At 42.7% G+C, this 20,664-nt stretch overlaps 1 protein-coding gene across 5 annotated transcripts in view; it reads left to right on the forward strand.

The window, feature by feature from the left end:
- The window catches only part of BAZ2A (bromodomain adjacent to zinc finger domain 2A), a 76,689-nt gene that overhangs the window by 43,090 nt on the left and 12,935 nt on the right, over positions 1-20,664 (forward strand). For all 5 annotated transcript variants that reach the window (XR_012881369.1, XM_075852087.1, XM_075852084.1 and 2 more), the window contains 13 exons: positions 2,453-2,513; positions 3,175-3,283; positions 3,420-3,521; positions 4,844-5,051; positions 6,697-6,758; positions 7,392-7,436; positions 7,863-8,105; positions 10,994-11,248; positions 11,359-11,573; positions 11,755-11,829; positions 12,735-12,891; positions 17,880-17,942; positions 20,435-20,579. Coding sequence is in view for 4 of the 5 variants with exons in the window: in XM_075852087.1 (XP_075708202.1) it covers positions 2,453-2,513; positions 3,175-3,283; positions 3,420-3,521; positions 4,844-5,051; positions 6,697-6,758; positions 7,392-7,436; positions 7,863-8,105; positions 10,994-11,248; positions 11,359-11,573; positions 11,755-11,829; positions 12,735-12,891; positions 17,880-17,942; positions 20,435-20,579 (1,740 nt within the window). In the remaining variant the exon portion in view is untranslated. The remainder of the gene's footprint in view (positions 1-2,452; positions 2,514-3,174; positions 3,284-3,419; positions 3,522-4,843; positions 5,052-6,696; positions 6,759-7,391; positions 7,437-7,862; positions 8,106-10,993; positions 11,249-11,358; positions 11,574-11,754; positions 11,830-12,734; positions 12,892-17,879; positions 17,943-20,434; positions 20,580-20,664) is intronic.

Consider the following 20,664-nt stretch of genomic DNA (forward strand, 5'->3'; position numbering starts at 1 on the left):
TATACCCCCACATCATAAACTGAAATACCAGCAAAACCCCAAACAGAACAGTTACCAAGCAAAATCTGCGCTCCAAAAGCCAAATGGCGCTCCCTCCCTTCTGAGCCCCACAGCGTGCCCAAACACCAGCTTACGTCCACATATGACATTTTATATCCGGGAGAACCCGCTCAAAATTGTATGAGGTATTTGTCTTCAGTGGTACAAACTGGGCACAACGTATTGTGCATTAAAATGGCATATCAGTGGAAAATTTTAATTTTCACTTTGCACCATCCGCTGCGCATTAACGCTTTGGCGCACCACGACTTAATAGAATGTCGTGGTGCGAGGGGTTATATATGGAGCGGGCTCACGCTCCATATTCTGCAGCTGTCAGCTGTGTATTACAGCTGACACCCGGGACTAACGGACAGGAACAGCGATCACGCTGTTACAGGAGCCTGTATAATGATATTATACTGCAATACATTAGTATTGCAGTGTATTGTACCAGCGACCTAATGATCGCTTGTTCCAGTCCCCTAAAGGGACTTTTGGGAGGTTTCCACTGTTTTGGTACCTCAGGGGCTTTGCATATGCGACATGACACCCGAAAACCAGTCCAGCTAAATTTGAGCTCCAAAAGCCAAATATTGTTCCTTCCCTCCTGAGTCCTGCCGTGGGTCCAAACAGCAGTTTATTACCACATATGGCATATTGCTGTAATCAGGACAAATTGCTTTACAAATTTTGGAGTAATTTTTCTCCTTTATTCATTGTAAAAATTAAACATCTCTGTTTTTTCAGAAAAAAGTAGATTTTCATTTTCACGGCCTAATTCCACTAAATTCAGCAAAAAAACTGTGGGGTCAAAATGCTAACTATACCCCTAGAACAATTCCTTGAGTGGTGTAGTCTTCAAAATGGGGTCCGTTTTGGGGGGATTCCACTGTTTTGCTCACTCCAGGGCGTTGCAAACGCGACATGGCACTGAAAACCAATCCAGCAAAATCTGCGCTCCAAAATTCAAATGGCGCTCCTTCCCTTCTGAGCTCTGCTGTGGGTCCAAACAGCCGTTTAGTACCACATATGGGGTATTGGCGTAATCGGGAGAAGTAGCTTTACAAGTTCTGGGGTGCTTTTTAATCTTTATTCCTTGCAAAGATTATTTTTTTTAAATATTTTTTCAGAAAAAAAGTAGATTTTCACTTTCACAGACAAACTCCAATAAATATAGCAGAAGACCTGTGGGGTCAAGATGCTAACTATACCCCTAGATAAATTCCTTGAGGTGTGTAGTTTCCAAAACCGTCTCACTTTTGGGGGGTTTCCACTGTTTTGGTACCACAAGACCTCTTCAAACCTGACATGGTGCCTAAAATATATTCTAAAAAAAGGAGGCCCCAAAATCCACTAGGTGCTCCTTTGCTTCGGAGGCCGGTGTTTCAGTCCATTATCACACTAGAGCCACGTGTGGGATATTTCTAAAAAATGCAGAATCTGGGCAATAAATATTGAGTTGCATTTCTCGGGTAAAACCTTCTGTGTTACAGATTTTTTTTTATTACAAATGAATTTCAGCAAAAAAATAAAATTTGTAAATTTCACCTCCTACTTTGCTTTAATTCCTGTGAAGCGCCTAATGGGTTAAGAAACTTTCTGAATGCTATTTTTAATACTTTGAGGGGTGCAGTTTTTAATATGGGGTGATTTATGGGGTCTATCTAGTACATAAGGCCCTCAAAGCCACTTCAGAACTGAACTGGTCCCTGTAAAAATAGCCTTTTGAAATTTTCTTGAAAATGTGAGAAATTGCTGCTAAAGTTCTAAACGTTGTAACGTCCTAGAAAAATAAAATAATGTTCAAAAAACTATGCAAATATAAAGTAGACATATGGAATATGTGAAATAGTAACTATTTTGTGTGGTATTACTATCTGTTTTACAAGCAGATACATTTAAAATGAGAATCATAATTTTTGCAAATTTTCTCTACATTTTGGTGTTTTTCACAAATAAGCAATGAATTTATTGACCAAATTTTTCCACTAACATAAAGTACAATATGTCACGAGAAAATAATCTCAGAATCGCTTGGATAGGCAAAAGCATTCCAGAGTTATTAACACATAAATTGACACATGTCAGATTTGAGAAAATGGGGCTGGTCATGAAGGTCAAAATGAGCTCGGTCTTGAAAGGGTTAACAGCACTAAAAAACATGCAGTCTCCCCTCTCCATTTGCTGTAAACTTAAACTCAATCAATTGTTACCAGTTATTAGCCAGTACTGGCTAAAGAGAGACTGATCGGAAGCCCTAGAAAATGTCTGCCCCATGATTATTTCCAATATCTCCAGATTTAAAAAAAATATATAAAATATATATGTATGTGTTTCTTTGTGGCTGATGGCATCTATGATTTACATGGTCCTTTTTAAAATGTGGATTTCAATTTCTTACATCGGTCAGGTTCTGCAGTACGGAGAAGAGTAGCTACTCCAGAAGAGGTGCGTCATCCTCTCCTTCATGGGTAAGTCACATTAGCTTCATGGTTTGAAGTGTGGCAAAAAAAAAAAAAAAAAATCCCTTGTCTGTGACCTCTGAAAGCAGCAAATGTGGCGGTTTATTTATTTTAACTGGAAACCTGTCCTGTTGAACGTGCAGTCTGATCTGCGGACATCATGTTATAGAGCAGGAGGAGCCAAGCCGATATATAGTTTTCTGGGAACATAGTCAGTATAACTTGTATTTTATTAATGTAAACCCTGCTTGTTCTGGCCGTGGGCATCCAGTGTGCGGTTCTACTCCGTGATTTACAGCTTTCCACGTATGAGTGTGCATACAGATAGTTGTCAATAATTGAGCAGGCCCGCCCATTGGACTCCTAAACCTAGAAAGAGCAGAGATTTAAAAAAGTAAAAAACAAGTTGTACTATATCTTTTCCAACAAATTTATATATCAATCTGTTTGGCTCCTCCTGCTCAGTGACATGATGCCCGTGGATTGGCATTCATGTTCAACGCGACAGGTTTGCTTTAAATAACCGGAGTCTGGTTCACATTTTACCTTTCAGTTGTATGGGAGGAATCCTAGTAAAACAACACATGATAATATAAACTCTGCTTTTAATGATGTAGGCGTAAATGTCATTTTTACGCTTGGTGACTATAGTGTCTTTTTGCTTTGGCAGGTGGAAGCGTGAAGTTAGGATAAAGAAAGGCAGTCACCGATGGCAAGGAGAGACCTGGTACTATGCGCCATGTGGTAAAAGAATGAAACAGTTCCCTGAGGTTATTAAGGTAATGCTGCTTTTATTACTGTTACAGGAGAAGGTTGTTATTGTACCATTTACTGGTGGGTCATTTCATGTCTTTCCTCTTCTGATCATTGGAATATGTGTAATGCATTTTTCACCTTTTTTGTACTATTGTCTAGTATCTTTCTAAATACTCGGGTCTTAATGTCAGAAGAGAACACTTCAGTTTTAGTCCAAGAATGCCAGTTGGAGACTTTTATGAAGAGCGTCACACTCCAGAAGTGAGTTTATTTCCACTCTATTACTACCTGTTCATCGCAATTTGGCAGCGTTACTATTATCCCTGAAGCAAAGACCTTAAAGGGGACCCATTACTTCTCATGTTTTAGTAAATAATTGTATTCACTGTGAAATAACAAATCTGGAGTATATTTTCTCTAAGTTGTGCTGTTCCTCAGTTATTCCTCATAGAAATGTATGAATACATTGACAACTTCGTGTTACCAGTTGCGGGTGTGTCACTACACAGTCAAACAATGTACAATCCGTTCTGACAGAGTGAGACTGTGGGGACACGCCGCTTTGACAAGCGGAATGGTAACACCCAGTTGTCAATGTATTCATACATATCTAGGAGGAATAACAGAGGAACGGCAGAACTCCGTGTTCTCAAAAAATCCAAGTATTTACTAAAAAAATAGACATGTCAGGAAGCGTACAGGTCCTCTTTAAACTGTTCCCACCATAACCGTGTACCATTATGTAATACCCATCTTTATTGCTCATAGAAATCCGTTCAGTATAGATGGAAAACTACAAGTGCACTTACTTGTATCTCCTGTACATTTAGGCAGGGAGTGACTGTGCTTAATTAAAGCGACTGTCCAGTCGAGATCTCAAAAATTTTATGTAAGTCAGGACCTTTAGGTGATGCTTAGCTATTGTTTCGTTTCTACAGTACCTCTGTGTTTTTTTTTTGTTTTTTTTTAAAAAGCTCCGCTCCATTAGGGGCAGTGCTGTGATCTATAATTACTGCTTTGATGCAGTGCCTACAGGAAGTTTGAAATCCACCCCTGGTTCTTCATTGGTTCAGGCTGCTGCTATGTCCCGCCCCACTTCAGCCCCACCTCCTCTAATTGGCTGCAGTGTATAAACACAAGTTCATCACATGATCACCAGGACGTCAGTTCATGGAGGGCTGATTGCTATTATTGCCAGGGGGTAAGAATTATAAAGTACATACTACTACACCAGCAGTGGAAAAAGATAAACATCAGGAAGGTCTCACACACATACCGAGGTAAACCAGGCCTAGTATGAGTGAGCCTAGAGGGTTGTAGTAAAGGTGGCTATTTCCTAAACTCCCATAGAACAGAATGGAGAGAGTCACGCGCATGGGTGGCCAGCTCTCCCCTTGGCCCCCGCCAGGAATTGGCGGCCACCTCACCAGGCGGGAGATGAGGGTCCCAGAGCTGGCACCCACATCTATCACGCATTTATGGCATATTCTGTAGATATGCCATAAATGTCTGACATGGGATTGCACCATTTATTTATATTGTAAGTAGTCTTGTTGAATACTGGTTTTACTTCTCTTACCTAGGGCACTAAGTGGGTACTGTTGAACTCAGAGGAAATTCCTTCCCGCATTTTGGCCATCACAGGGAAGAGGGGGCGCCCTCGTAATATGGAGAAGGCTAAAGCAAGGGAGAATAAGGTGAAGCGAGGAAGAGGTCGTCCTCCAAAAGTGAAGATGATTGATCTGCTTAGCAAACCTGATGCTAAACTCTTGAGGAAGCTGGAAAATCAAGGTATGGAATTTAAATTATTACATTTTTATTAAAGGGGTTTTCCAATCCTTTTTTTTTTAAATCAATGCAATGTTCCTCTATGAATATATTAGTGCACTCTGACTAGCTTTTTCTTGATGATAAATGGTTTTAGTAACATTACTCCCTATTGTTTACCTTGAGAGGTTTGTTTTGCTCAGTAAGTTCATTCCTCTTCTCTTCCTGTGTTTCTCCTCCCTGCATGCACTGCTCTAGTCCCAGCATGCAATGTGCATGCAGCAGTGCACTTGCTCCGCCTACTACACCCAGCTCTACTAACTTCTGCAATCTCAGTCTTCATTTTGGTGCTCTCATTCTATTACTCATAGCACAAGCTGAAATCACTGGATATCTGCGTTTTTAACCTCTTAACGCCGAAGGGCGGATATATCCGTCCTCAGCAGCAGCTAGTTCGCGCAGGAGGAGGGATATATCCGTCCTCTGATCGCGTGGGTACTGCCAGTGTACCCACGCGATCAGCGGCAGGAGCACGGCTGTTATACACAGCCTGGCTCCTGCTGCAACTGCGGGAATCGAAGCGCGCTCCGATTCCGGCAGTTTAACCCATTAAATGCCGCTGTCAATAGTGACAGCGGCATCTAATGTGTTTGACAGAGGGAGGGAGCTCCCTCTGTCCCCCCATCGGCGCCCCCGCAAAGAAATCGCGGGTCGCCGTCGGGTTTCCATGGCAGCAGGGGTCTAACAAAGACCCCCAGGTCTGTCTTCAGCATCTGCCTGTTAGGCGATGCCGGAGGCATGACCTAACAGGTTGCCTGTCAGTTTTACACTGACAGGCAATAATGCTTCCGTATACTAAGTATACCAAAGCATTATATATGCGATCGGCACATCGCATAGTGAAGTCCCCTGGTGGGACTAAAAAAAAAATGTCAATCCATTAAATAAAGTTGGTGAAAAAATTAAATAAAAATTACAGTGAAAAGTGTCAAACAGTAAAAGTGCAATATATCGTGTAGCAGGCCGGCGATGGTAACTTAACCCTTAAAAAGCCGCGATCTCTATTGAACGCGGCTTTTAAGGGGTTAGACAGCGGGGACACAGCGATCGGTCCCCGCTGTAGGAGCTGCGGCAGCTGCTGTACGAGACAGCAGCTGTCACAGCTCCTGCACCTGTCGGGAAGACGGCCGAAACGGCCGTTATTCCCGCAACTTCATATTCCGTCGCTAATTTATAAGGGGTTATAATTTCACAGAGCATGCGCGGTGGAGTGTGTTAACCACGCATGCTCTGAGATAAAGAAGCACGTGGTACGGTTACGTCATTTGTGACGTAACCGTACAGTGTGAAAGCCGGAAACCGGAAGCAAGGCAGAAGACCAAATGGACGGGTCTGCACAGGAAGTGCAGATTTTGCATTACTAAGGGGGCGGTGACGGAGGAGGATATACGACGCTACAGCCATCTGATGAAACGTAAGTACATTGTAAAGTTATATATTTTTCATTGTTTTATTTAAATAAATGTAATTTTTTAGTTCCGGAAAACCCCTTTAAACTTCGTATTTGCTCAACATATAGGTACAGAACATGTATTATAAAGAATAAATTAAACACTGGGCGTATTACCCTGTCTAATTTGGTTCAATCTTTTCTTTTTCTTCCATGTAGATATTCTCAGTGATTTTGAAAAAGTGCAGCTGAGTAAGCTAAGGAAGAAAATGAGAAGGAAGGTGAGTCTTTATATGAAATGTTAGGTTTCCAGGAATACTATTTCCCTTTAAACGGATATTAAACTTTTAAAGGTATTATCCAGATTGTGGGGAATCGCTTGTAATGAATTAAACATTCTTTTTTCGTCCCAAACATAAATTCACATTCAAAACATCGAAAAAGGATAACCTCAGTTTCTAGACCTTTGAGTTTTCAGAGATGAATATGCAGAAGTGGACAATTTCCAGCATTGCGTATGCCAAAAACATCTTTATAATCCACACATTTCCCACATTGCTATGCAGGTCATCAATGTCTGTATAAGGGCCCCTTCAGATCACATTTCTGCCCTACATTTAACGTGTACGTCAGGAAAGCTCCCGACATACACGATAAATATACATTTTTTTGAAGGATGGAGTAGAGCAGTAGACCGTGAATAGCAACGTCAGGCGCTTTCCCAGGGCGGGAGTCTCCCAGTAGAGCAATCGGGTAGCGCTCTGCCTGGGGTTGATGAGGGGTCAGGGCTTTTTTGGGGGACTATCCCATTGTATGTCTATACAGTATGTAGTGAGGCTTTCAAATATATTTCTAGAGTCTAAACTTTTTTTTTTCTGTCATCTTTAATAAAATATGTCTACCGTCTTTTAAAGGCCAGAAGTCAAGAAGCTAAACAAGAGGCGGCAAAGAAACTAAAAGTTAGTGTCTGTCAAGATTTTAATTCCTACAGCTTTTATTACTCTAGTAAAGAGTAACTGCACACTCCCCAAACTTTTGATATGCCATAGAGACGTAGCAGTGGGGGGTCTGTGTGCTAAGGACCCCACCATCACTCCAACGATTGGCTGTGGTTGGCTCTCCGCTCTAGGCTGAAAACAGGCTCTTCAGCCTAACAAGCAGAGGGTATCATAGCAGAAGGTGCTGAGCGCTTCTTCCCCTTCATTTCAGCGATGGTGGGGATCTCCGCGCCTGAACCCCCACTGATAAAAAAACTTCTGATATGTCGCTATGACACCTCAAAAGATTTGTGGAAGAGCAGTTACTCTTTACCATTTATTATAATTAATTTGTGTTTTTTTGATCTTTTCGGTAACTCATTTTTGCCACATTGATGTTTTTGAAAGCTGAGGGAAAAGAAAGAGAGGGAAAAAGAAGAAAGGGAGCAAAAGATAAAGGAGGCTGAGCAGATCGTAGTAAAGAAGAAAGTAAAGAGAAAACTGAAGGCAAAAGTAGTAACTCCCCCTGTTCCAAAGCCAGACCGAAAGCAGCTCGCACAACAGCGACGCCTGGAAGAACGCGAGCGCCAGCAGTTTATGTTGGAGGAGCTGAAGAAACCCACTGAAGATATGTGTCTGCCCGATCATCAGGTGTGTGACCCTCATAGAACCGTTAGTGTCTTCACATGTCACAGTCAAATCAAATATTTGATGCAATTTTGCAATAATTGCAGCAAAATCATTAATTTGACCATGATGTTTGAACACATAGTTACGTATTTGATAAGGTTAAAGGACACATCTATAACCTATAATTCTACAGTGTTGATTCAAAGGAAGACAAAAACCCTATGAGTAGTTGCCAATTGCTTCATGTTAGGGGTTAAAATCCTTCCCAACTCCCCTGGATTATCATCCCATCTCCAGTAATAAAGTAAATCTAAGTTGTGATTTTTATATCTTTCAAGAAAGGCATCCGGACCTCTTTTGGAGCTTGTTCAATGAATCAACAGTCGCAACATCCTGTGACCGTAAGGCTGGGTTCACACGAGCATGTTCGGTCCGTAAAGGACAGAACGTATTTCAGCTGCAAGTCCCGGACCGAACACAGTGCAGGGAGCCGGGCTCCTAGCATCATAGTTATGTACAACGCTAGGAGTCCCTGCCTCTCCGTGGAACTACTGTCCCGTACTGAAAACATGATTACAGTACGGGACAGTTGTCCCGCAGCGAGTCAGGGACTCAAAGCGTCGTACATAACTATGATGCTAAGAGCCCGGCTCCCTGCAGTGTGTTCGGTCCGGGACTTGCAGCTGAAATATGTTCTGTCCTTTACGGACCGAACATGCTCGTGTGAACATAGCCTAAGTTCCATAGTCTCACTTCTCTCATAGTAAAGAAATTCCATCTATGATTATGGTGAAACCTTCTTTCCTGTAGACGTAGAGGATGCCCCCTTGTCATGGTTACAGGCCCAGGAATAAAAGGATCATGAGACATATCTTTGTACTGTCCAAATATATATTTGTATATTGTAATTCGACTGCCCCTAAGCCGTCTTTTTTTCTAAACTGAATAACCCTGAGGCTACATGCACGCGTTTCGTATTTTTCTGCAAAAAATATGCACCAAAACTATATATACGCAGGAAATCTCACAGGTAAAAACCACACCAGATCGCGCGTTTTTTGATGCGGTTTTCAGTGCGGTTTTTACGTTTTGCGTAAATCGGTGCGTTTTCATTCTGCAGGTTTTGGTGCGATTTTTTTTATTTTTTATTTTTTTTCCTCCGCACTAGGCAGCTACAATTCGCAAGATGAATTGACATGCTGCGGATTTTAAAGTCCGTATCGCAGGTCAATTTCTGTCCGAACAATACTGCAGCGTGTACGTGAGATTTACCACACGCAAATATGCGTGGCAAAAAAAAACGCACGTAATGCGCATCGTGTACATTGAGCCTTATAAAGGCTGTTTTATAGCATTGCTGCCATAGAAAAATGTTGTTTCTAAGGCCTCATGCACACGAACGTAAAAACGCCCGTAATTATGGGCTGTAATTACGGGCCCATAGACTTCTATTGGCCACGGGTACCTCCCCGTATGCTTACGGGAAGGTGTCGGTGCCGTTGAAAAATACAGAACATGTCCTGTTTCAGGCCGTAATAACTGCACGGGCAGGCCCATAGAAGTCTATGGGGCTCCCGTAATTACGGGTGGCTACGTGTGTGCACCCATAATTACGGAAGCGTTGCTAGGCGACGTCGTGATAGTCACTGTCCAGGGTGCTGAAAGAGTTAAATGATCGTCAGTAACTCTTTCAGCACCCTGGACAGTGACTACCGATCACAATATAGATCAACCTGTAAAAAAAAAAAAGAAAAAAGACGTTCATACTTACCCAGAACTCCCTGCTTCTTCCTCCAGTCCGGCCTCCTGGGATGACGTTACAGCCCATTTGACCGCTGCATCCAAACACATGCTGCAGCGGTCACACGGACTGACGCGTCATCCAGGGAGGTCGGGCTGGATATCGAAAGAAGGACCCGTCACCAAGACAACGGCCGGGTAAGTATGAATTTCTTTTACTTTTACCTCGGAAAGGGCTGCCCCTTCTCTCTATCCTGCACTGATAGAGAGAAGGGGCTGCCGATTAGTGCACTGCAATTTTGCAGCGAAAACTTGCCCATAAATACGGGTGGAATACTGGTGACACCGGACCCGTATTTACGGGCACAGGCCCGTAAATACTGGTGCAATACGGGTCGAATACGTGTGACCAAGGACCCATATTTACGGGAGGAAAAAAGTACGTTCGTGTGCATGAGGGAGGCCTAAGGGTGTATTCTCATGTATCCATATAAGGGGAGTAGTATCTGTCGTTTATACTTTCTCTCCCTTTTAATTGCATCAAAAACCTGCACATGTGAATACACCCGAAGGCTGGGTTCCCACGTAGCATAAACGCTGCGGAATTTCTACAACAGAATTGTGTGCGGAAATTCCGCAGCATTACAGTAGCGGCCAAGTGGATGAAATTTAGAAAGTCTCATGCCCATGCTACGAAAAAAAAAACGTAGCTTAAACGTTAATAAATTGACCTGCGGTGCGGAATTTAATTCAAATTTAATTTAAATGCTGCGTTTTCGTTGCTTTTCTGTTGCGGGTTTCCCCATTGAATTCAATAGGGATGCAAAACCCGCGACAGCTAAGTGTTGCGACTTTTGCGATTATGCATGTCTCACAACGCACTGCGGAATATGTTGGAGCTATATAAATTATTATTATTCTTATTATTACTCAGGTCTTCAATGTAAGCCATTGTCACTGAACAGAGAAAAAACCAGACCTGTCAGGACTATAACTACGCCTTTCTAAATCTTAAATCTGCATTCACCTGTTTATATAGTTTTACATATTCTGTCATTTTTAATGGCTGTTGTACTGGTGTTTTTGAATTTTGGTTTCTTGACCACCCTCAGAGGTTGGGGGGTTTGTGACGCATTCATCATACTTTTTGAACATTGTTTTTATTTCAGCCATTACCAGACTTTCCTCATGTTCCCGGAGTGGTGTTGCCCGGTAGTGCCTTCTGTGATTGCTTAACAACTGTGGAGTTTCTCCAGACTTATGGAAAAGTGTTTGGATTGGATGAAACGAAGGATATTCCCAGCCTCTTCACCCTGCAGCTCGGGCTCTTCAATATGGGTGACAGTCTAGGGGAGGTGCAAGACTTGCTGCTGAAACTGTTGAGGGTTGCAATGTTTGACCCTGGGCTTCCATCGTACTGCCAGGTATCTGACGGCCTAAGACACGGGTGCTTTATTTTAAACATTTCATATGGTTCACATAGCAGAATTGTCTTACACAATCAATGTTTGTCTCTTTTTTTGTTCCTCCACAGTCTTTGAAAATTATAGGAGAAAAAGTTTCTGAAATCAGTTTAACCAGGGAAAACGTGTCTGAAATTCTTCGTATCTTCCTGGAGGCAAATGGTGGCGACATTGAGTTCTGCGACAGCCTCCGCACTCACCCATTTCAGGCGCATCCACCCCACTCCAAAGCTGCTGTGCTTGCGTTTCTTATTCATGAACTTAATGCCAGTACTCTTATTATCCGGTAAGGTTTAGTTTCTAGAATTGTAGTTTTCATTTTTAAGAATGTCGCTATACTTAAGGATTTCAATAAAATGATTCTTCTCTGTATGCCCTAGAATGTTATCATTTTTTATTTTTTTTTAAGTTTCATTTATATAACCGTTTCATAACAGGATTTTTTTTTTAATTTTTTTTTTCCGCAGTGAAATTGACAAAACTCTGGAGAACATGTCTAATTATAGAAAGAACAAGTGGATAATTGAGGGCAAAATTCGCAGGTAGGGTCGGATTCTTGTTCTTGTTTTGCTAATGTTTCTTTGAAGGTTTGATAACATGATACTTTACATCCGTTAAGATTTCTAAACCTGACCATTGATGTAAAGATTACAAAATAACGATTTGAGGAGTTCTGCATTTACTTTAATTGGTAGTACTAAAAAAAAAAGATTGATTCTTAAGTTCTGTCCAGTGGAAGCTGCTACATTGGGTACACAGGAGTTAATTTCCTGCTGATCTGTAACATATTTTTGGCTGGTAAATGACTGAGGGGTGGAGCTAAGAAAAATTGTTGGGGCTTACACATCTTTGTATCGTGTTGCAGACCGTGCAGTGGGGAAGGCACCTTCTGCAGCCAGTTGTCTTACAGCCAGACACAGGATTGTGAGGAGGAGGAGTGGATGACTGATATCCTGGAACACTTATAGTAGAATTCTTTATATATTTCTCCCGCTGGAATTGTTTTTTATTTTTTTTGTGCAAATTTAGTTTTCCTCTAAAATGCCTCGAGTGAATTTTTAAATTTTAGGAGCGAATAACCCTCAGGTTAATTTACATGCAAGGCAAAATACCTAACTCGAATACAAAATGCTAAATTGTGTTTTTGCCCCCTGATCATCATTACCACTTGACCTGATCAGTCTTACTTACCCTATACATTATGTGACCGTTTTTGAGGTTGTGGTTAGTACAAAGGTTAGTTTTGTTCAGCGTGACTTTTGTACACTTTTACTAGAAAACATGTGAATGCAAAACTGTGCAGCTTTTCTGCCAGTTTATGGTTGAAAAAAAAAAATACCTTCCTAGTTTTTACAGTGATATCCCCTCTCATACAGGATCTAATCTGCATGCATAAAGAAAACGAAACTATTTATGATGATCCATACTGGCTTTGTATCTCCTATAGGTTGAAGTTTGCATTAGGAAAGAAGACCGGACGACATGACCTTCAAGCCAACAGTGCAGAGGAGTGTCGGACAAGACGCAGCATGCGCAATAATGAGGACAACGAAGAGACTGGGGGGGATGAATTTGCATTACTGAAACCAACTGAGAATGAAGAGGTAAATCGCGGACACTGAACAATCAAATCTGTATAATATATACTCTGGAAAGCACATCTGTCTACTCTAGCCAGAAAGACTGATGGATTTCAATTGAGTACCCACGTGTCCACATGCTAGTGAGAGGTTTTCTTGTAGCAACAATGGAGGGAAAAAGGTACACCAGTTATATCGCTTTGGGGTACTCATGGGATGGGAGCTAGGTCGTAGAGAGCGATTTCTCCGTACTTGGGATAAGTGGATTGTATATAAGAATAAACATCGTGACATTCCACTTGTTGCTTAACCTCCAGATATCGGGGATTCTATCAGGGCCTCCTTCCATAATTTTGAAACAAGGTTCCTACACCTTGACTATGGTTCAATAAATGCTTCTACGCATTCATTTAAGAAACATAAGAACATTTATAATTGGCTACTCTTCACTAGAAGACCTTGGAAGTACATTACTCTGATACTACTTGATTTTCTATTATATTCTTCATTGGTCTGGTCTCGACTCTAATTTGTTATGTCATATGTATGTCCTGAAAGTTCTTATTGCTTTGGAACAACGGTTTTGTGTTTTTGTTCTTATTTCATTTATCTCTTTTTTACTTTTTTCTTTATATACATCCAATGTTGACCGTAATATAAGAATGTCCATTTAATGCAGGCATTTTGATATCTTTATTGCTTCAGAGAACTTGTTTAGCCTGCCATTTGGATTTGACATGGTCTTTGTTGTACTAAATGTTTTGGGGGGGGTGTGGCTTAGAGGCGTATGTGAGCAGTAGCAGGAACCGGAGCTCCCGCTGCCGATATCCTAAATACACATCCTGTGGCTGAATTTTACTAGGGGTGACATACCTGTAGTGAGAGGGGAGAAGGAGACCACCCTGGAGATGCAATTCCGGAGCATTTTGAGGCTGTGATGACCCGCACGAGGAAATCCAAGGCGGCTGAGGGCGCAAGATGGCGCCGACACGTGCACTTTTGCAGGGATGTCAGAGGGGCAGCGGCATCCCGGCTGGAGCGCTTTGCAAGGCGGACACCCACGACGTCTGATACTTGTAGAGGGATGTTGGGTGGAGGAAAAGAACTGTCTGGCAGCTCAGGGTCCAGATATGAACCCCTGCGGACACAGATGGAGCCAGATGAGGAGGAGACGCTTCTGGCAGCTCGGGAGGAGGCCCGGATCGAGGCCCGCATGGCCTGGACAAGCCCGGCCCCACACTGGCAGATGTCTTCTCGGCGGTAAGCCTGTGTAATGCTGCGCTTGCTAAACTTACCTGCCAGGTCGGGGGGATAAAGGAGGATATCTCTATTATACGCCACGATCTACAGAAAGTGTTGGAGCGTACAATGGCGGTGGAAGGCCGTGTCGGCGAGCTGGAGGATAGACTGCTGCCCATGAGGAGGGATGTAAATGCGGTGGATGTTACTTACCTACTGTCTAAAACTGATGATTTGGAGAACTGTCTACGTCGCAACAATGTGAGGATGGTGGGAATACCTGAGAAGGTGGAGGGGTCCAACCCGGACTCCTTTTTTGAAAAATGGCTATTGGAGGTGTTTGGCAAAGAGTCGCTGACTCCACTGTTCGTGGTGGAAAGAGCCCATAGAGTGCCTACTCAACCTGGCCCACCTGGACGGCCGCCAAGACCTGTTTTGGTAAAGCTGCTTCATTATAAGGATAGAGATTTAATTCTTCGGCAGGCCCGGGAACGGCAGGACATAAGGGTGAACGGTGTGAAAGTGTCATTCTATCCGGATTTCTCTGCTGAGATTCAGAAAAGGAGGATGCAATTTCTGGACATTAAAAAACGACTGAGGAATCTTCGTGTTCAGTATTCGATGCTGTACCCCGCGAAGCTTCGGGTGGTGGCGCTGGGATCCGTACAATTCTTTGAGAACTCAAAAGATGTGCTAAGATGGCTGGATAGTCATGAGGATCGCCTTCGTCAGGATCGGGAGGAAGCTGCGGTGTGATCCTAAGGGTATGTGCACTCACACTATTTAAGTCCGTAATTGACAGACGTATTTCGGCCGCAAGTACCGGACCGAACACAGTGCAGGGAGCCGGGCTCCTAGCATCATACTTATGTACGATGCTAGGAGTCCCTGCCTCGCTGCCGGACAACTGTCACGTACTGTAATCATGTTTTCAGTACGTGACAGTTGTCCTGCAGCGAGGCAGGGACTCCTAGCATCGTACATAAGTATGATGCTAGGAGCCCGGCTCCCTGCACTGTCTTCGGTCCGGTACTTGCGGCCGAAATACGTCCGTCAATTACGGACATAATTAGTGTGTGTGCACATACCCTAAGATGGATGGCTCTGGCGGGGACTCTGCTATGGAAAGATGAAAATGTGCTGCAAAGGGGAATAAGGCACTGTTTTCTGCATTTGTATGTTATTATGTGGGGCTGTAGTCTCTCTTTCTCTACTGGTGGGAGGGGTGGACAGAGATGTCAGTTAAATTGATGCAACAGCTATTTGAGTCACAGAAATGCCATCAATATATTGTGGTGGGAGGTTCATGGTTCCTAGGTGTATAATGTGGGAAAAGATGTGTTTCTACAACGTGATTGGGAAGCTGAAATGTCATACTGGTGGAGGTTTCTTCGCCAGCCCGGGCCCTCTTAGGAGGGTAAGTTGGGTGGGTTAGGGAGGTGGGTGGAGGAAGGGAAATGTTTTGGGGGAAGGGGTAGTTTGAAACGCAGTACGCTCTGAATATCACTGGATTATGTGGTCATTACCACTGTCAGATAAAAGAAATGGCTAGATGGGGGAGGGTCAATTTCTTCTCCTGGAACGTGCAAGGTATGGGGGAGGCAACAAAACGACGTGCTATATTTGATTTCCTGAAAGGGCAGTGTGCTGGTGTGATGGGATTACAGGAAACGCATTTTACCACTGATACTGTGCAACAGGCACATAGGGTTTGGATTAGGCACAGTTTCCACTCCTTTCATTCCACATACTCAAGGGGGGGTTAGTCTCCTGGTTCATAGGGATGTATCTTTTTGCTGTTTGGCTTCCTTTAAGGATGGGGAGGGCAGGTATGTTGGGGTACATTGTAAATTGTTTAACTGGGAATGTATTATTGTGGTGCTGTATGTGCCTCCCCGTACTCTGTGGTTCCTATACGAGAGGTGTTGGAGCGGCTGGCTGGTTGGCCTGTAGTTCCGATCATACTAATGGGGGACTTCAACAACATAATGGACAAAGTGCGCGATAAGTTTCCAAAGGGGGGGGGGAGTGGGAGATGTTGATCTGACGCGTTTTGGGAAGTATATGGCAGAGGTGGGGTTTACGGATATATGGCGTGTGCGAAGTGTCCCTCTACTACGCAATACTCTTGTGTGTCATCTACATATGGATCGTTATCCTGAATAGATTTGATGTTTAGTAACGGGTTGGGGATTATGTGTTTGGAGGGGGTGGAGTATTTGCCACGGTCGCTGTCTGATCACTCCCCGATGTTACTGAAGGTCTGAACCAGTCCGCAGGTGGGGGGGTTAAGAATGCATTGGAGGCTGAACCCGTTCTGGATACAGTTGGTGGGGGAGGAGAAAATCACTACGAGCCTGCGGGAATATTTTGAGTTTAATAAAGGTACGGTTCCTACGGATGTCCTATGGGATGCTATGAAGGCGAATATAAGGGGGGTGTGTATCCGGGAGATCACGATTATAAAGAATAAATCACGACAAGTGGGTAAACATCTGACGAGTAGGGTGACCTCAACCGGGGAAAGACATCTCGCCAATAACACAGCAGAAACGTTGGCTCAGTGGAAGGTAGCCCAAAAATTACTTAGGGAACATCAGCTGGAACAAGCTGCTAATAAAAGATTGTTTATGCAACAAAAATACTATGAGGAGGGAGAAATGACGGGCAGACTGTTAGCTAGTATCGCTAGGCCTCCGCGGGAAAGTGCGTTCATCCACCAACTGCAGGATAAAGAAGGGGCACTGGTAGGGGAAACGGGAGAGACCGGACACAACCTGACCCGACCAATATCCCTGCTGCCCTCTGACATAAAATTTTTGCCAAAGGTCCTAGCTAACAGGCTGACAAGAGTAGTGACTACAGTAGTGGGCCCGGATCAGTCGGGATTCATGCCATCAAGATCTAATGCGGTTAATCTACGAAGATTGTTCCTGAACTTGCAGACAGATGATGGAGATGCACGGTGTAGGGCAGTGCTGTCTTTAGACGCCGCTAAGGCGTTTTTGATAGTGTGGAGTGGGGGTATTTATGGGCTGTTTTGGAGCGGTTTGGTTTTGGGAGGAATTTTATTACATGGGTAAAATTGCTGTATAGGGAGCCGGTAGCTAGAATCAGAGCCAATGGAATGATGTCAGACTCTTTTGGGCTGGGGAGGGGGATGCGTCAGGGCTGCCCACTTTCCCCGTTACTGTTCGCTCTGGCGATCGAACCCCTGGCAAACGTAGTGATGCAACATCCGGGTATAGAAGGGTTTCGCTGTGGGGACTTGGAGGAGCGCATAGCACTATATGCGGACGATATTTTGTTGTTCTTGGGGGGGTAGACCGGTCCCTACCGGTGATAATGACCGTCTTGGAAAGGTTTGGTAGATTTTCGGGGCTGCAAATTAATTGGAATAAGTCGGCACTGTTGCCACTTACGCCACTAGATACACCATTGGAGGTTAAGTTGGAGGGGAAGGGACGGGGGTTCACTTTAAATGTAATGGATGCTCTGTAACAAAAATGAAAATGTATTCTTTTCTGGTTTGCATAAGATGTATAATGTATGATGTTTATTCAATAAAAACTTGTTTGATTTAAAAAAAAAAAAAAAAAAAAGAATATATGTTTTTGGAAAATGTAATTAAAACAGAATAAAAAAAAAATATTTTCTTGTAGCATAACAGAGTGTAAATAACCCCTTGAGAGGAAGAAACAATGTATTGAATCTGACTCTAAAGAATCTACTTGATTTACTGAGAGAGTTTATTTCATGTTTTTATATTGCAGGTAGAAGTTTCCTTTAATGTGAATACTTTGGATCTAGAAAGACAGATAGAAAAGCTCACTAAGGTAACGTATAGAAGGAAAATGCTGGCGTCCTGCGTGAAAAATTACTAGAGTCTTATACTGTTTAAAATAAGACACCGTTCTTGTTCTTAGTAATCTACTTTTGAAGGGGACCTTCATGTGTCCCGGGCAAACCACCTCTCTCTTGCAGAATGCTGCAGGGAAATTGCTTTTTGGGCTCGAATGCAACTAAGGACTTGTTCACACAGTGCAGATTTTGCATGCATTTTTTTTTTTTTAGTCAAAAACAGAATCGGGCCCAGGAGAGCAGATCTATAAGGCCTTCCTTTCATAGATTTCTTCTGTTTAGGTTCCAATCCTGGTTTTGGCTTAAAAAATACATGCATATTCAGCTGTAAATCTGCACTGTGTGAACAAGGCTCTCAACTGCCTTCTTTTTTTTTTTTCTGTGGTTAAGCGGTTATTTGTTAATCTAGGTTCCGGGCAGTTTCTTCCTCTGAGTCTGTAATGACACTCTGCCCCCTCCTAGTAGAACAGGGAGCCAAAGAATACATTTTTTGAAATATTTTTGTTCTCTATTTACGCACGCAGCCTTGCACTGATGCTCGTACTTATTGTAATAGGAGCCATGTAGCAAGATTTACTCTAAAGGTTACAGCATTTTATTTTTTTTAAGCATGTGCTGTAAAGACCTTGAGAGGTGAAGCTACAATATTTTTAACCTCTGTCGGCTTCAGCCGTTTGTTTTTTTCGGCTTTATGATATTTTTTTTTTATTCCATTTTATGTGGGAGGCAAAGTGACGGAAAAAACTGATTCTATTTTTATTTTAAACGTCATTCACTGTGCAGGATAAATAGTTAAGACTTTTACGGATGCATTGATACCAATTGTTTTTTTCATAGTTTACATTACTTTAGGGAAAAGTGTTTTTTTTTGTAACTTTAATATTTTTTTTCTATTACACTAAAATCATTATTTATAACCTTTTTAAAAAACTTTTTTTTTTTTTTTTTGCTCCCAATAGTGGACTTCAATATGCAATCGTTAGATTGTTTGCACAATACAATGTAATACATACATACTGTTTACGAGCTTAATAAATGGAGAAACATGGCCGACCTGGGGGCCTTCATTAGGCCCCCAGGGTACCATGACAACCATTTCCATGATGGGGTAACAGACGGTCCCCACTTCTATCTTACTGCTTAGATACCAATGTTGGTATTGACCACAGCATCTAAGTGGTTAAAGGGCAAGGATTTGTGTTCTCTCTAATCCTGGCCGTTAGTGCAGGGTATCAAATGTGTTTTGACTTCTTTCTTTTGGTTGCGTTCAGTGTACATCACATTAGGGCATTGTGGTGGTTCAGCGATGTTACTTTGCAGCGTGGGTGTCTTAAACTCCACAAAAGGCATGGAGTTTGTATGATGATCTCGTGTATGTGTGGGTTTCTTCCCACACTCGAAAAACCTACTGATCAGATTAATTAGCTTCCTATGATATTGTTTCAAGTATGTCTGGGACAGGGACGTTAGATTGTCAGCCCCATTGGGAACAAGGGCTGATGGCAACAATCTCTGTACAGTTCTGCTGAATATGTTGGTGCTATATAAGCAACAAGTTATTATTCCATGAATAATCCTGTAAGATTGGTCATTACACCAAGGGTTGCGCGATTCATCGAAATATCGACACCATGCACACTCAAATGGTTCAATACCGTTAATTCATGTATATCGATACCAAGCTGTGCGGCCGCACAGCTTAGTATTGTAACACATGTGTTTAGTCAGTGCGAGGCTGCGGCTGTGTAATACAGCCATTGCTCCGGTACTGACAAGTGTGCGCGCGCGGTCAGCATGCTGTGTCGGCGCTGCACTAATGAGCGGAAGCGTCGACACTGAAGACCGAGAACATAGGGGTGTTTTGCAGAGAGTCCGCCATGTTTTCTCTTCAGGGCCGGCGCTCATTAGTGCAGCACCGGCCGCATCACCTCATGCTGACGAAAATACACATTTGGTAGCATCGCGACCGTAATAACCTGCACAACCAAATTTATAGAGTCATTTATGATGTGTACGCTGTAAAAAATAAACTGCTTTCTTTCACTTATTAAAGTGAGGCACGAGGTGTTATGAATTTTGAACCTCCATGTGCCTCACATTAATAGTAATTAACCCCATCATGTACCTCACATATTAACCTAATATTATCCATTATGACTGTGAAAACGTGATCGTGTTAATTACTACTAATGTGTGAGGCACATGGAGGTTCAAAATTCATCGCACAACGCGCCTCACATCAGAGAGTGGAAGAACTTTTTTATTATTATTATTGGCAAAGTATCGTTTTGGTATCGGGAATGGCAATACTGCACAAAGTATCGGTGTCGAAGTCCAAATTCTGCTATGGTGACAACCCTAATTACACCCTACATGTGCCTTTCCACTGCTTAGTTTATTACTGAATGTATGTTCTGTGCTTCGGAGTGTATTTCTCAGTTTTTCTTTTTGTTTTCTTGGTTTACAGCGTCAGATGTTTCTGAGAAAAAAAATCATGAGTTGTTCTCAAAGGCTTCGCTGTATGTCTCTGGGTCAGGATCGGTACCGCAGATTCTACTGGATGCTTCCACACATAGGTGGCATCTTTGTGGAGGGATTGGCAGACAGCTCTGGTGGGTACACAAACAACAAACAAAATATAACTTTATGTTTACCTTCACAATTAAACAGCAACTCCACTGCATTGGAGGTGCAGAT

Source organism: Rhinoderma darwinii, chromosome 2, assembly GCF_050947455.1.
Source record: "Rhinoderma darwinii isolate aRhiDar2 chromosome 2, aRhiDar2.hap1, whole genome shotgun sequence".
In the NCBI taxonomy this organism is placed as follows: domain Eukaryota; kingdom Metazoa; phylum Chordata; class Amphibia; order Anura; family Rhinodermatidae; genus Rhinoderma; species Rhinoderma darwinii.